This window comes from Malania oleifera, chromosome 7 (genome assembly GCF_029873635.1).
Source record: "Malania oleifera isolate guangnan ecotype guangnan chromosome 7, ASM2987363v1, whole genome shotgun sequence".
Classification (NCBI taxonomy): domain Eukaryota; kingdom Viridiplantae; phylum Streptophyta; class Magnoliopsida; order Santalales; family Ximeniaceae; genus Malania; species Malania oleifera.
The window spans coordinates 59,750,347-59,767,019 of record NC_080423.1 but is presented as its reverse complement, the minus strand read 5'-3'; the positions used below and the strand labels follow the sequence as shown (position 1 = coordinate 59,767,019).

General features: G+C 37.9%; 1 protein-coding gene across 4 annotated transcripts in view; it reads left to right on the top strand.

The window, feature by feature from the left end:
• The window catches only part of LOC131160413 (twinkle homolog protein, chloroplastic/mitochondrial), a 115,075-nt gene that overhangs the window by 15,486 nt on the left and 82,916 nt on the right, over positions 1-16,673 (top strand). For all 4 annotated transcript variants that reach the window (XM_058116074.1, XM_058116076.1, XM_058116077.1 and 1 more), the window contains exons 8-9: positions 7,782-7,847; positions 7,939-8,055. In XM_058116074.1, the coding sequence (XP_057972057.1) occupies positions 7,782-7,847; positions 7,939-8,055 (183 nt within the window). The remainder of the gene's footprint in view (positions 1-7,781; positions 7,848-7,938; positions 8,056-16,673) is intronic.

Here is a 16,673-nt window from a genome sequence, read left to right as displayed (position 1 = left end):
CTCTCTTCCAGCCCTCTAGTCTCATGGTCACCTTTTTTGCCATAAGATCCCTAAGGCTTCAAGTTTGAGTTCCTCCTAAAGGGAGACCGAGATAGGTTAGGGACGACCCAAAGGATTCACAATCACTAGAGAAATGAAATTATGAAGAACTCTTTCGGCAATATTGATGCCTGCTATCCCTCTCTTGGACTTGTTAAACTTAAGGCCTGAGAAAAAAAATGATTTTTTTTTTGTAATTTAGCAGAATTTTCCATGAGAAGGAGTAGGGTGTTGTCAGCAAACTGGAGGTGATATATCTTCACTTCCTCCCTCCCCGCATGCTAACTACTCATAACTCCCCTACCCTGAGCATGGAGAAGCATCCTACTAAGGGTGTCAACAGCCAGGGAGAACGAGAACAGGTCCACTTGTCTTGGAACCCTGGAGGCCCTAAACCACTCTCTAGGTTGACCATTGACGAAGATAAATAGATGAGTAGAGCTAAGGCATCCCTTGACCTACTTTCTTCATCGACCCAACACCTTATCTAAAAAACCCCAGCTGACCTTCTTGTATGCTTTCTAAAAATCTACTTCAAAGAGAATCCCCTTCCTACCCCTCCTCAAATCCTCAACCACCTCCTTAGTCACTAGTATCACATCAAGGGTTTGTCCATCATGGATGAATGTGGTGCCCACCAAGACAAGTCTAAGTCTGTTGGGAAGAACTTTTGACAGGATTTTGTACAGGCTAGTAACTAGGCTTATTGGTCTAAAGTCCTTGACTCTTCTCGCTCTCTCTTTCTTGGGAATAAGGGTGACAGAGGTGGAATTTGCACTAATATTGACCACACCCTTGCAATGGGATTCATAAAAAAAAATAAGGATATCAACTTCCAAATCCACACCTCACCTTGCTGTGCATGCCTCGTTTTAAACCTTTCTGCATTTATCTCTTTCTAAATCCACATCTCACCTTTTAAAGAGCCTGCAGCTGCCCATTTTTAGGAGCATTAGGTTGGTGACTAGGTGATGGTTTTCCTCCAAAAAGAGAGATTTACAAGTTGAAAAGTCAAAAGTTGGGTGATGCAAAGTTTTGCACAAATTTGGTGAAAATGCCTATGAAGTTGAACTCCCTGAACACTTGGATCTATTGCCGGTCTTTAGTGTGGCTGACTTGCACTCATTCCATGGTGACGTACAAAGTCTTGAGTGCAAGAACTCCACCAAAGTCACTTCAAGCAAGGCAGAAAAATTGAAGTTGTCACACCCATGTGAGAGGTGAAGACTAGGGTTGAAGTTATTTCAGATTCTTGGTAAAATGGCTAGCAGACCTGATTATGAGAATTCATGGACTAGCGAGGAAGAATTTGTGAAGATGGACCCTGATATGCTGAGCAGCCAAGATGACAACTCACATGAAGGCAAGTCCTTTCTAAGTTGGGGGGAATGATGCAATTCTGCAACCTTAATTTAATTTTTTGTTTATATCAAGAGTTGTTAGTTAATGTTAGTTATGGCTGCTAGGGGTCTTTTTGTAATTTCTGAAATTTGAGGTTTATTTTGGTCAAATTAGCTTTTTTTTTTTGGGGGGGGGGGGGGTCATTTTTTCAATGCAGGGGTATCTTTTTCTGGGTAGTTATTTTTGATGGGGTTTTAGAAGATAAGTGGTTTTTAGAGGGGTTTACATGCGAAATAGGTGTTGGCTTCTCTTCGAAGCTTTACACTTAGTATAAATGGGAGTCTTAAGCCACTTTCTGGGGGTTTTTTTTTTGCCATTATTTTTGAGAAGATTTCTCTGTAGAGCTCTGCTCTAAACCAGCTATGGTTTGAAGATTTGGAGGCTTGGGTTTTGGGGATCTGACTGTGTGGTGCCTACCAGTCCCTCCATTGCTGCTAAAGGCGAGAGAGGGTAGTAGAAAGCGCTGTTACGGTTCTGAAGCTGTGTCAAAACAAGTAATGATATGAGGATTAACTTGCTGTTGTGCTAAAAAAACTACCCTGTAGCAGTATTCTCTTTATTATTTGAGGATTTCTGTTGTTATTTGAATCAAGAAAGGTTGCTTAAACACTATTGAAATCTCAGCCTTTGTATGTGAATTTCTTCTTCTATTTCAACACCTATTTGCATCACCTTCTCCTTGCAAATAATCCTTACAACCTTCCTTTAGTTTATGTGTACCACTTCATTGGCAATTAGGACGGGTTTGAGGATTTAAAGACCACCAAAAATGCATTCTAGAAACCTCATCAGCTCACCTCTTTTTATTTTTATTTTATTTTATTTTGTTAATTAATACCTTACCTATTAGTTTGTAGATGCAACATACAAGATTTATACCAGTCTTTGGAACCAAAACAATGAAGTAATGTGGATACAACTCACAATATTGCCTATGTCATCAAAGTTATAAAAGACCTTCATGATATGAGAGGAGGCAAATCTATAACCCAAGATGAGGACTGAGGAGGATGAAGAGGCAAGAAGCTCGATTGTTTTGAATGGACCATAGTAGCACTAGATGTAGAAGACTAATTTTGGAGTTATTGAACCATGCAAAAAAGATTGTTGAACACCTCTCGGGACACGGTGGATGATGTACTCAACTCTCCAGTGGAGTGGCTAGATGCATTTGAAGTGTCAATAGTAGCCCTTTGGAATAGACTTATTGGCCTGACCTGGCTTCCCAAGGAGATCCGAACAGCAATCAATGGTACAATTTTTCTTGTCATAATGTGTGCAAATGTGATAGTTGCCATGATAACTCCTTGTTGTATTACACAACCACTTCCACGACCACAATCCAAACCTAGTCCTTGTCCTCCAAAACTTCCCTTACTACAGTTAGAGGTAGCATCCATGGCTGACTTATTGCAGGAAGGGGCTTGAGAAGTCAGGCAGCACACACTAACACAAACAGCACTTTGAGGACATCAGAACACGAGAAGTTACCACACTTAGAACTCCCAAAATCCAGAACATCAACAGGCAGCTGTGACAACAGAACTGAGCTTACAATATGCTAGGAGGAATTACTTAACCCCCAAGAACAGGGCAGACCACTGCAATGTACTGCAGGCAATTGATAAACAGCCTGGCAGCAGCTCCAGGCATTATGGCTAGCAGCAACTGAAAACGAATGCAGAGAAGAATAGGAAATAAATATTTGAACTCCAATCGAAACCAACCAGCAATCAGTACAAGATTGCAAGCAATCAATCACGAATACACGTTGTCAAAACAGCATCATCAGCAAACCACAAACAGAGTGACAGAGGAACAGCAGCAGCATACTTGAAACAGAGTATAACTGACATCACATCAGCAAATTACCACGAAAACACACAGCTTCCTGCCAAGGATGCTGCACAACCTAACCCAGAGGGAGGGTGCCCTTAAACGACTCTTAAACCAACCAGAAAATCAGATTTGGGGACAGATTAGGGAAGGATAAGTAAATAATGGAAAACAGAGTATCAGGAGATCGATACTTTGATACCATGTTGTTATAGTTAGAGATGGAAGAGAGGAGAAAAGAAGGAGCGAAGAGAAGAGGAGAAGACGAGAAAAAAAGGGAAAGAACTGAGCAGCAGTTCCTGGGGTCTATGTACAGCTCCAGGTATGCCCTCTTATATATTATTAATAATAAAGTCTAAAGGACAAAAATACCCTCATTTAACACAACCTAATTATTAAAATAACATATTCTCTTCCAATGTTTTAAAAGGTGAAGGCATAAGTCGAGGCTTTTTAACCCTCAAAAGGCGAGGCGTAAGCCTTAAGGTGTTGGGGCGTAAGCCTTTTGAGAAATTTTTTTTTTAAGATAAAATATTTGTTAAATAAATTATATATATTTAAAATAAAGTAAAAATTAAGAAAATCACAAATATAATGTAAAAAAGAGAAACTAGATGTACTTTGCAAAATATTTGTTGGCCATTCAAAAACTGCTAACTTGAATGCATGAAATAAATCATGACAAGAGATAGCTATACCATTACAAAGTTCAAACTATTTTCATGATGCAAGATATCAGTCCAGTTATTTTGGAGATGTTGAGATTCAAGAGTTTTAGAAATAAACTCATATTACAACATTCCTTTTGTACAAACATGTAGTTAAAATTTTCTAACCAATTCCAACTTTGAATCACACACCCAAAATGCATAAGCCTCAACTAAAAAGGTGCAAAAGGCATGCTTTTAATAAAAATGCGTAAGCCTTAGCATGTTAGCCTTTCAAAACACTGTTCTCTTCTAAGAAACTTGTTTCCCCTTCAACTTCCTTGCCATTCACTGTCACCTTTGTACAGGGATTTCTTTTGCAATGGTTATTTGCTAATTGATGAGAGTATTTCGTATTTTTCCCCATCCTTTAGCCTTTGTCCTTAATGGTTATTCACCTTTGTCCTTAATTTTTTTGCATCCAAATGATTACTTCCATCCTGATTACATCAGCCAATTCCTTCTTCACCATCAATCTCAACTCCTTTTCCATGAAGGAGGTGCTTAGTTAAGTTTCCTTATTTTCCTATTCATTGCTAACATGTAGAAGACTTTCCTTTCTGACTCTGATGCTGAAAACTTCATGGGTCAATTTCTTCAGGTTTTCTTTTGACCCCTTAGAATGTCCCTCCACTCTCTTCTCCTGCTGGCTGCCACTGAAGTTTCACTAACTCTTTGCAGCCCTCCAACTTCAGCCACTTCTTTTCATTAGAGTTTTTGATCCCTCTCCTTTTTGGACTGTCTACCATGCATAATGCATCGATTAATGCTTTCTATTTTTTTCGGAGGGGTTCTCTCTCTTGAATTTTCACTTTTTTTAGGGATCTCAGTGAGAGAGAGGTTGACAATTTAACTATTTTCTTGGGAGTGTTGGAATCCTTTGTACATTGAATGGGGGTGACTCCAGCATTTGGTCCGTGGATTCTTCTGGCCTTTTCTCCATAAAATCCTTTCTTTCTCAGTTGTTGAAGATTCTGAACCCTTCTTATTTTTTCCTGAACCATTTTATTTGGAAGACTAAAGTTCCTCAGAAAATCAGGTCTTTTATGTGGACTGTAGCTTTAAACAAGATCAATACCAATGATCTGTTGCACGTGAGTAGGCCTTTCAAGGCTATTAGTCCCGATATTTGTCTGATGTGTCTGGAGACAAATGAAACTAGTGACTACTTTTTTCTTCATTGTTGAGTGGGTAAAGTAGCTTTGGGTTAATCTGTTTTTGGTGTTTGAGGAAACTTTGCTGATGCCGCAGACTTTTGAAGCTTTTTTGATGATGTGATACACAGGTTTTGGGGAAAAGTAAGAAAGGAATTGGCCTTTGGGGATGTGCGCTTTTGTCTGTTTCGGACAGTGCGGATTGAAAGGGACGCAAGGATTTTTAAGGATAAAACAAGATGCTTACCTGTTATTTGGGATAGAATTATTTTTTGGCTTCTTCTGGGCTCATTGTTTGGGTTTTTGTTTTCAGTAATCTTGTTAGTAGACATCCAGTGGGACTGTAAGGGGCTCTCATGTAATTGTTTATGTTTTTATTTGTGTGTGTGTGTGTGTGTATATATTTCATATGAGGATTACTTATCCTCCACCCTTTGTAATTTTTTCTCCTTTTCCTTGATGAGTTTCTTTTTCTATCATAAAAAAAAGTAGTCTTGTTTTTTCCACCACAGCAACTTACCACATAGTGCATATCCCTCCAGGTGCTTGCCTGGAGAACCACAAATTTACAGTCTCTAATCTCTCACAGACTCCACTCAATTTGCAGTCTCTAACCTCCCACGACTGTTCTTTTCTCCCCATCTTTAAAACTTTTCACATTCCAAGGCACTATCCTCAACATTGAGACAACCTAAGCTTTTCCCTCCTTCCTTGGTTCTCGGCCGCCACACTGTTACTTCCTCCTCCAACTTCTTTAATTCCCTCATCCCACTGCTTCTGTTGAAATTTCTCCTCATGGTGTCAATGTCTTTGCAGATAATTTATGAGCTCTTTCCTCACATCCTTTAGAAGACAGCCTCAGCAGCTTGCTGACTGATTTCACCTTTCATGGAACCAATTTTTCCACCTGCTCAACCAGATTCTCTCTGCCTTGGTCTGGTTCCACATGCCCTGCTAGCACCATGTCAAGTGGATCACAGGCAGTGACAACATTCCCTTCTCTAGCCTCGTCTTCGCACTCAATCTCCTTGGACTTATTGTGTCTCCCTGTTCAAAATCTTCCTTCTGCTGGTTGAAGTCTGACAGCCAAGAGCTGTAGCTGTCTGCTCCCATCTCTGTTGACTAGACATTGATTTCAATGGAGAGTCGTAGCTGTCTGCTTCCATATCTGTTGACTAGACATTGATGTCATCTGTCTGATTCCTTCTACGTCTGATAATCCATCATGCATTCTCTTTTTTATTTTTGCAGATTGTCTGCTTTCTTTATTGGTTCGCGCATTAGCTTTACTGGTTACTGGGTTTCTATCAGTCCAGATGCTTGGGCCTCTTCAGAGTTATAACTTTTCCTTGTTTAAGCTCCAAACTTGTTGAATGGGCCTGCCTTAGTTGATGAGCAAATGACCTAGTGTCTGGATTTATTAAACCCATTTTATTAAGCCATAATTCTTTGAATGTTCTACTTATAAAAAAAAAAAAAAAATTTCTTTGAATGCTCTGCGTTTATGGGCTTACCCTACTTTAGAAGCCATTTTTTTTAAATTTGAAATTCATTGTTGAGTGCTTTCCAGCTGGCTTCCATTTTCCTATCCACATTCCAAACACACGGCCTCGCGTATGATGCATGTGCTTCTTTCTCCAAACATCCACTTTGCAACTCCTTCATCTGCACTAATTCGATGCCCACTATTTTCTGAAAGTTTTGCTCTTTGATGTAGAAACTAAGGCAGAAATTGCAAGCACAGTATTGGCAATTCCCAAATGTTCCAAATCTACCCTACACAATTGGCCACAACTTTCTGAAAGTTTTGCTCTTTTCTGTGGAAACCAAGGGAGAAATTTCACGTGCAGCAGGGGCAACTCTGTTCTAAATCTGCTGTCTCCATGGAAAACACAAACTGTATTGAGTTTCATACTGAGGGTTTTTGTATCTTTCTTTCATTACCTTTGACTGACCTGCCTTCCTGTACCTGCTTTGGAAGGAAGGCATTACAAAGATCCTTGAAATGGCAGAATATTTTCTACGACCTTTTTGCCATAAAACACTTGTGGAAAATTGATCTCAGATCACATGCATTGATTTCTGAGGAAATCCAACATTCTTCCAGGTTATTTCTGTTCAGTTCAAACAGAAGTTACGATCATTGCACCTCATCCCTCTGACCCATGGAATCTGCCCCTTATCGGACTGGAAATCCTTCCATGCTTAGAGCATCCAGCAGGTGGTCCCATGTAAAATGAAACCCTTTGCTGTCTACACCATTCTCTGTTGCTCTAAATGATCCTTTCCATGTCCTTCCTGCAGGCATGTTTGGACTATGCTTTAGCAAATTGTTTGAGCAGTATGGTTAGTGATAAATATATAAGGAAGCAATTTTCTAGCTATGATAATCTGATTCCAAGTACTTCAAAAGTGAAAATTCTTCAAATGCATCTTATATGCTACTTTTATGGTTATGTTTTCCATTGGCCTTCTTTGTTACACTGTAAGCAGTTTGTTAATACTTCTTATTCTTTGATTGGGTAACTTCTGTGAATTGCTTCTCCTAAGAACTTTTTTTCCTTTTAATTGTCCAAAATAGAAATTGAATCTGATGCTACTCTGGATTTAGATCTGATTAGTATTTATGCTGTTTAATCTACAGGAAAAGGATACTCAAAAAATATTTTATGGACTAGATGATATAAAGGAAGCAAGTGAAATTATCATTGTAAGTATAAATTTGTGTTCTCGTCATCCATGGGCAATCTTATCTTAAGCATTTTCTTTTTAGTAGTTAATATATTGATCTCTAATTTTAGGTTGAGGGTGAAATGGATAAACTGGCAATGGAAGAAGCTGGCTTTCGCAATTGTGTGAGTGTCCCAGACGGTGCGCCTCAGTCAGTATCTGACAGTGCATTGCCACCTGAAGGGAAGGTTTGTGTCAATCTTAATGTCTGAAATCTGTTACCGGATCTGTGCTTTAATAGGTTGATTTTGTGATAATTATTGAATCCAGGGGCTGTTTTTTAAGAGAAAGCGTAAGGATGGCTTAGAAAGAAATAAAAAAGATGTAATGATGTGCTAAGAAATTGAGTTTTGATGCTTAGTCCTCAGTTTTTGAACTAAATAAATTAATTGCAGAAATATATATGAGGGAAAATTTGCCTGCATTTATGCATTCGTTGTGAAAATAGGAATTAAAGAGAGTTCAGGATGAGTTCTTAAGTTCTGTAAGTTATGCATTTATTTTTTAATTTTTATTTTTGTATTATACTTTTTTTTCCCTTCTCTTTCTATTAGCAAAAAATTCAATTATACAATGCCTCCATTTTTATTAATTAAACATAACAGTAATTTATGTGAGTATTGAATTCTCAAGGAATAAAAAAGAAGTATTGTTTTTCTACCTAACAACCACCCTGATTTAAAATGTTGTCATACCATGTTATAAAAAAATATGTCGGTTAAGGATGATTTACTTAAGGTCTTTAATGAATTTTATGGGAATGGGATTTTAAGCAAGAGTATCAATTCTACTTTCATAACTTTAGTGCTGAAGAAGAGTAAACCTATTAAGATTTTGGACTTTAGACCTATTAGCTTAGTTTCCAGTTTTCATAAAATCATCACTAAAATGTTAGCTAATAGTCTGTGTGCGGTGCTTGATAGTACTATGTCTAAGCCTTTGAGTGCTTTTGTTTTTTGGGGGGGGGGGGGGGGGGAGGCAAATTTTGGATGCCATTTTGGTTGCTAATGAGGTTGTGGAGGATATTCGGAGACGGAAGAAGAAGGGAATCATCTTTAAGTTGGATTTTGAGCAAGCTTATGATAGAGTGAATTAAAAGTTCATAGATAAGATTTTTGTAAGGGGTTTGGCGAGAGATTGCGATGTTGCATTAGAGGTTGTTTGTGTAATGTGAGCTACTTTGTTTTAGTAAATGCAAGTGTCTAAATCTTGGTTTAAGGCTACGAGAGGGATTAGGAAAGGTGACCCTATTTCCCCGTTTTATTTTGTTTTAGTGGCTGTTACTTTGAGTAGAATGGTCAATAGGGCAGTGGATAGAGGTTCAGTGGAAGGTTTGGAGGTGGGGAGAGAGGGGGTCAAGGCTTCGCACCTTTAGTTTGCCGATGGTTTTCTGGAGGACCATAAACCATCCTTTAAGAATATTTTGGATCTCCTTCATGTTTTCAAGAAGGTTTTTGGACTTAAGATTCATATGGGAAAGAGCGGTATCATGGCTATCAATATGTCTGTTGAGAGTGTTAGGGAGCTATCTGCAGAGGTGGGGTTCAGTGTTTTGGATTGGCTGGTAGCCACTGTCCTATCTTGGGGTTCCTTTAGGGGGTAACTCTAGATTTCCTAGCTTTTGGGATCCTATTGTGGAAAGAATTTCTAAGAGATTGGTTGGATGGAAAGGCACTCTTTTTTCTCTTGGTGGTAGAATTATGCTTATCCAGGCTTATCTTTTGTGTATCCCTTTATATTTTCTTTCAATTTTCAAGATTCTGACGGGGGTTGCTAATAAGATTGAGAAGATAATGAGGGATTTCTTGTGGTCGGGGTAGCGGGTTTTAGGGATCATTAGGTAAGTTGGGGACTGGTGGGTAGGTCTAAATAGGAGGATTGTTTGGGTATTGGAAATTTGGTGTCTTAAAACACAACATTTTTGGCTAAATTGCTTCGGCGGTTTCCGTTTGAGAATTCTTCCTTGTGGCATTTGGTCGTTAAAAGTAAGTATGCATTAGACGAGAATGGTTGGGATACTAACTTGAGATTTAGATGTTCTTTGGAGAGTCCGTGGAAATCTATCTCTCAGAGTTATCCCCTCTTCATTCCCCAATTTGGAAGGCCAAAGTCCCTTTTAAAGCTAAGGTTTTTATCTGGTTGGTTGCGCTTGATAGAATTAGTACCAGTTACTTGCTGCAGGTTAGGAGACCTTTGAAGACTATATCTTCAGACATATGTGTTCTCTGCTTAAATTGTTCAGAATCATCATCGCATTTGTTCATTCATTGTGACTATGCTTGGAGGGTTTGGAATAAGTTATCTGGTGTTATATGCGAATTTTGGGTGAGTTCCAAGACAGTGGAGGATTTTTTAGCAGTGTCTTTTGCTGGCTTTGGCAGGAAAAAGGAAAGGGTAGCCCTTTGGAAATACATTTTTTTTTTCGTTGCAGTCTTTTGTGGGTTGTGGATGGAGGGTAATGCATATATTTTTCTAGGGAAGTTGTCTCAGTTGCTGGTTTGGGAAAGGATACATTATTTGGCTTCTCTTTGGTGTATGGAACAAGGGAATTTTAAGGGCATGAGATTTTCTGATATTCACCGCAATTGGCATTATGTAGAGTGTTAGTTCGTCCTGGTTTTTCTCTCTTTTTGTTTTTAAGTCATTAGGTTATTTCTTTGTATTTTTTATTTAGATTTTTCAGACTTTGTTAAGGAGATGTTTTATTCTCCTAGCTGTATATTCTTCTTCTATTCTCAAAAAAAGAAGTTGTCATATATGATATCATAAGAAAGCTCTCGATAAATGAAAAACCTCAAGATAGATTCATTTTATTAATAAAAATAGGGAATCTTGTGGATTCAAGCATTAAATCCACTATTATCAATTTGGTGCCTAAGAAGAGTAGATCTATTAAAGTTGCAAAGTTTTGGTCTATCAGTTTAGTTACTAGTGTATATAAGATCATTGTGAAGGTTTTAGCTGAGAGGCTGAGATTTGTGATAGGAGATACTACTTTGGAGGCTCAAAATGCTTTTGTGGGAAAAGGCAGAATTTGGATGCTATTTGAGTAGCAAAAGAGGTTGTTGAGGATGTTCGAAGATGGAGAAATAAATGGTTGGTTTTTAAGGTAGATTTTGGAAAGGCTTATGATTAAGATGGAATTTATTTGATAAAATATTTTTAAGAAAGGGGGTCAAAAATGGCGATCTTGGATGAGGGATTGTATATCTAATGCTTCTTTACTTGACCTTTGTTATTATTAATGGAGAGCCTAACTCTTGGTTTAGGCCGCAGGGCTTTAAGGGGGTTAGACAAGGAGATCCTCTTTCTCCTTTTCTGTTTGTTCTTGATGTGGATTTCTTGAGTAGATTGGTTTTTAGAGTTGTAGACATAGCTTTAATAAGAGGGATTAGGGTGGGAAGTGAGGGCGTAGTGGTTTCTCATCGTCAGTTTGTAGATGATACAATTTTCTTTTTAGAAGATTATAGGGAGTCTCTTTTTAATGTTCTTACTATTTTGCAATTGTTTTGGAGGGTCTCTAATTTAAAAATAAGTTTGGGGAAGAGTGGATTAGCTTTTTGTATATTTCTGGATCTTTGGAATTGAGACATTTTCCCTTGGAGGAGCCCTTCATTTGGCACAAAGTTATTAAAAGTAAATATGGCCTGCAGGATAATGTGTGGGATGCTAATTTGGGGTTGAGATGTTCTCGTGAAAGTTTTTGGAAAGGTATTTCACAGGAATATTCTCTTTTTATTCCTTATACAACTTTTATTGTGGGAAATGGGTATTGTGTTTGGTTCGGGGAAGACATTTGGGTGGGCAGTTCTTCACTTTGCTCATCTTTTCCTCGTTTGTTTAGATTGTCCTATTTGCACAACGAATCTATTTCTTCATTCTTTATTTCTACTGGGGCGAGTTTCTATTGGGATTTTCATTTTTGTAGGGCTCTTAGTGATAGGGAGGTTTTGGAGCTTGCCTCCTTATTAAGTTTGTTGCATGGTAGGTTCTTTCTGAAAGGAAAGATTATCGTTCCTGGATCCTTGATTCTTTTTGGGAGTATTTTTGTAAATTTTCTTTCAGCATTTAACCAAAAAAAAAAAAAAAACTTTCTTCCCATCCATTTGGAATGCTAAAGTCCCCTCTAGCATTAAGGTTATTATTTGGTTGGTTGTTCTTAATAAAGTTAACACTAACAATCTGTTGTAGAGTAGGAGGGTCTTTAAAGGCATTCTCTCTGGATTTATGGTCTCTTTGTTTTCAAAATTCAGAATCTGCTTCTCACCTATTTCTTCATTGCTCCTTTTATTAGAGGACGTGGAATAATCTTTTTGGCTTATTTGGAGAGAGTTGGGCGTGTCTTGAGTTGGTGGAGGATTGTTGACTATCTTGAGTTTTGGAATTTCTCGAAAACTTGGAAATTTTGATGAAATTTGTATAATCTCTACAACTGTATTGATTATCTTTCATTTTTAAAATGTATTTCTCTCCTTTTAAAGATACATATATCCTAATCCATGGATCTCATGACTTCAGTTTTAGCTAGATCTACAAGAACCACCACTTTTGCTGATGTTTCACCTTTTTCTCAAAGTGCGTGTATGAATCGGTCAAGTAGCTCCATTTCTTCTTAAGAGCAACTGGGTTTGACCTGTGTGTGAATCAGCCGAATATTTTTCTTGGATGGAAAAAGAATTATATTAAGGATAGAGGAAAAGTACAAATGCTAAGTGTCTAGATGTTCTACAAGGCTACAACCTCTAGAAATGATATTTACAAAAGAGCTGCCACCAATACTTTTGCACGTCTGTTAAAGAAATAGCCCAAGACACCAGAAACCAATGCCCAAAGTCAACAAAATTGCAGCCTGTGCACACTGCCACGTCACCTCCCATTTTTTATTTATGCTAGAGGCACCCACATGTCACCAGCAATGGCAAAAAGATTACAGCAAAGCTGTATTGCACCTGACAGTGAAGAAAGTTAAGAAACAAATGTTTGCATATTTCACTTCCATTATAGTCGCAAGGCTCTAAGCACATCACACAAACATCTAGATTGATTAGTTCTCAAAAACCTCTCCAGATGCTCTCTCCTCTCTCCTCTCTTGCTACTGCTCCTTAGCATTTAGCATCATGGCTGCAATAGAATATGAAAGGAAGGGATTGCTATCAATCCTTTCAGATTAAAGGTAAAACCTTTGATCTAAGACTGGATAAAGCGGGTAAGGGGGATTTTCTGGTTGTTTTCGAGCGTAATGTCAAGTGGAATCAATGGGGGAGGCTTTCTGTGGAAGTGGCAAAATGGTTTTCCAATGGTCTGCATTCAAATTTTTGCAGGCTGGGAAGGGGTTTTCGAAGCACTAGATTTGGTAGTGTGAGGTATTGGTTGGCAATTTGACCAACAAAACTTGGGAAGCTCTTGAAGATAGGGCTGGGATGGTAGGGAAGACATTTTTCAGTGTTGGTCCCCGGTTGACCAAAAGGGGATGGATGGTGAAAATTCGTGCTAGAATTTTTTCTCTGAAGCTGTTAGGGTTTTCCAAATGAAAAGATTGGTGTGTTTGCGGAGATTTACAGAGGGGCTGTTGTTCTTGGACCCAGGTAATGTCGGCATAGAAGAACAGTATCTGAGATAATGTGGTTGTGTGATGCAGACACAGCAGCAACATGTGATGCAGCAAATGCATCAACAGGTGAAGCTGCTGGTGCAAGCAAAGCGGCGGATGCAGGCAAAGAAGCAGCCACTGCTGCAGCAGCTGTTTGAACATCAATTGCTGGCAGGATATCTACTTATGGGGACTACAGCTCTGATGGAAAAGGTGGCTAGGGTTTTATTGGGGGATGGGAGTGCAGTGAAGGTGGGATGGAGTGGGCCGGGGTGCCTGACCATCAAGTTGGACCTAGGCCAGATTTTGGGTAATCCAGGTTTTGAGTACGTGAGCTGACAGGGTAAACAGGCCGTAAGTCCAAATGTTTTGAATGGTGATATTGGCCCAACTTCCAGCCCAATGGAAGTTGAGTAAAAGCCAGTGGCCTATTGAAGCTCATAGCAGTTTTGATCTTAATGCGTTTCCTTGCTTGCCCAAAATTCTATTTATAACAAAGAAGGTAATGAGCCCATGACAGAGTTTAGAAATGAACTATATAATCCTGCTACAGCCAACTCTCATATGGAGATGGCCCTTTTCCTTGTGTGGAACAGTTTTAATTCCCTATTGCAGGAATGGATTCCAAGCTTTCTGTTGTGCAACACAAGGGGGTTGGTAGGGTGAGTGCAGCAGGGCAACCTCCCACTTAGGGATTGTAGCAACTCTGTTAGCCTTGGAAACTCACTTGGTGATCCTGTGTTATTGGTTCAAGAGGTTTGCTACCAGGATGAGTGCTTGATTAAGAAACTGCCCTCAGCTGATGAGGGAGGGGCTTGCACTAAGGTTCATGAAGGTGAATGGATAACATACATACCACAGAGGTTGGCTGCTGATGAAGGGGATAATTCTGCCGGTTAGAGAATTGGGTGGATGAGCAAAATGATTCTTCTAAGAATTCCGAAAAAAATGTAATAAACAATGCTGAAAGTACTTATGTGTTGTGAACTCCCAGGATTTTCAAAAGGGAGATATTAACGAGAGGAGTAACAAGTTCGAGGAAAAGGAGAAATGGGTTGATGTGTTGGATAATGATAGTGATAATATTAGTATTACTGATGAGGTTGGCTTGCTTTTGGATAGATTCGAGATTAGTGTGGCTATATTTCTGAATCATTTCATTTACTTGAGGATTTATCGCATGTGGCACCATCTCTAATGGAAGGTTTAGAGAGCACTTCTATAATTGAGGAGGATGGCTTGGGTAAGGAGCAATAGTAAGAAGGAGATTTTTCCCAGTCTAGTTGTTGAGGTTTATGAGAAGGGCGTAGAAGCTCGATGAGTTTGTGGTTTTTCAGTCCTGGTGGTAACAAAGTTTGCTTGGATGGAGATAAAAGGAAATTAAAGGGGCAGCGTGAATTAGCAAACTTGAGTGTTCAATAAACTATGAGGCAAGGCCTTAAAGTGGGGGTTTCTTATGTGACTTGTTAGTTAGTTTATTTTATTTTATTTTATTATTATTTTTTTTGGGATTGCTCATCTTTTTTTAAGTTGTATCCTCTTTTCCTCTCATAATATATTTTTTATTGTCAAAAAAAATTGTTTTCTTAGTTCTCCTTTCTTACAACTAATCATGCATATTAATTTGCTAAGTACTAGAATCAAGATGGAAGCCTTAATCTTGTAGGGAAGCTTGTTACTTTTGGAAAACAATTTTCATTTTCCATCTTAGTTTTCCGATAAATTACAAAATAGTAGCTAATTTTTAATTTTCACAACATTTGTATGAAATAAATGAATAAAAACAAATTTGGCACTAGTTGCTTGTGAAAATAGTTTTATTTTTCATTTCTAATTTTTCAAATAATTACAAAAATGCCACCTTGTTTTCCAAATATTCAAATTTATATTGAAATTGGAAAACATATTTTTCATTATTTTTCTATGTTTCGAACTCTTACTTTGCATATTGGAGTGTGGATTATATGTAGAATGTCCTTTAAATCCACACATCCAAATTCAAGCCTCAAAATCCATGATTCCAAACATTGTCTTATATAAAATTTGGAAAATTGGAAAACAAGCTGTCTCTCTTTTTTTTTTTTTTTTGTGATTATTTTAAAATCTAAAAATAAAAAAAATCAAAATTTTTTTTGTACATTTAAACTAGCTCTTTATTTCTAAATTTTCATACAAATATTAAAAAATTAAAAAATAAACTAAAAATTTTAATTCTTTGGAAAACTAAAAATTGGAAAATGGAAAATATTTTCTAAAATTAAATAGGCCTTTAGGCTTCCAAATAACTTTTTCGGAAGGGATTGGGGAAGAGTTTGTGGATTTCATCAAAATGAGGCAAAAAGGATCATGAAGAAAAAAAAAATAATCTTCATGGAAACTCAGCCGTTAAAATAGCTTTCTACAAAAAGGAAAGGAAGAGTTTGTGGATTTCATCAACTGAGCCAAAATGTACCTTAAAGAAAAAATGCCTCAATTTGCATGTATGAGCATCTTTTTGATGATGAGGAACAAAAGAATTTAGTAGTGTCATCAAATTCACTAGTTCATCTACGTCTCTCAGTATTTTAACATTTTAATAAATATGAACATCTCATATCCATGTTTTTTCGCTTATCTTCTCTTCGTGATACCCCCTATTTCTACTTTCTTCCTCTTATAAGAGTGGGTAGCCTTGAGATTTTCATTTTGTGAGGAACCTTAGTGAGAGAGAGACCAACGAGCTTGCTGCTTTGATTTGTGTACTTCATTCTTGTTGGTTTCAGTAGGGGAGCGACAAAAGAGTATAGGGTTTAGGCTCTTCTAAATTTTTTTCTTGTATATCTTCTTTTCATGCTTGACTCATATTCCCAGTGCTACTCCTTTTGCCCTTTTCTCTTTGATTTGGAAAGTTAAACTTCTTTATAAGATTAAGGCCTTTTTGTGGTTAGTGATGTTGGGAGAAAAAAATACCAATACTTGCTTTAGAAACGAAGACCTAACAAAAGTTTGTCCCTTGATGTGTGTTTGTTTTAAGGGTGGTGAGACTTGTTTGCACTTGTTTTTACATGGTTAGTTTTCTTGGACCTTTTGAAGTACGTTTTTTGGGTATCTTTGGAGAGAACTAGGTGCGCCCTTTTGCTTCAGAAGTGTTATGTGCTATGATGTGTGGGGGGGTTTGAGAAGAGGAAGGAGAGAAGTCATATTCCAAATGCTACTCCTTTTGCTTCTTTCTTTTTG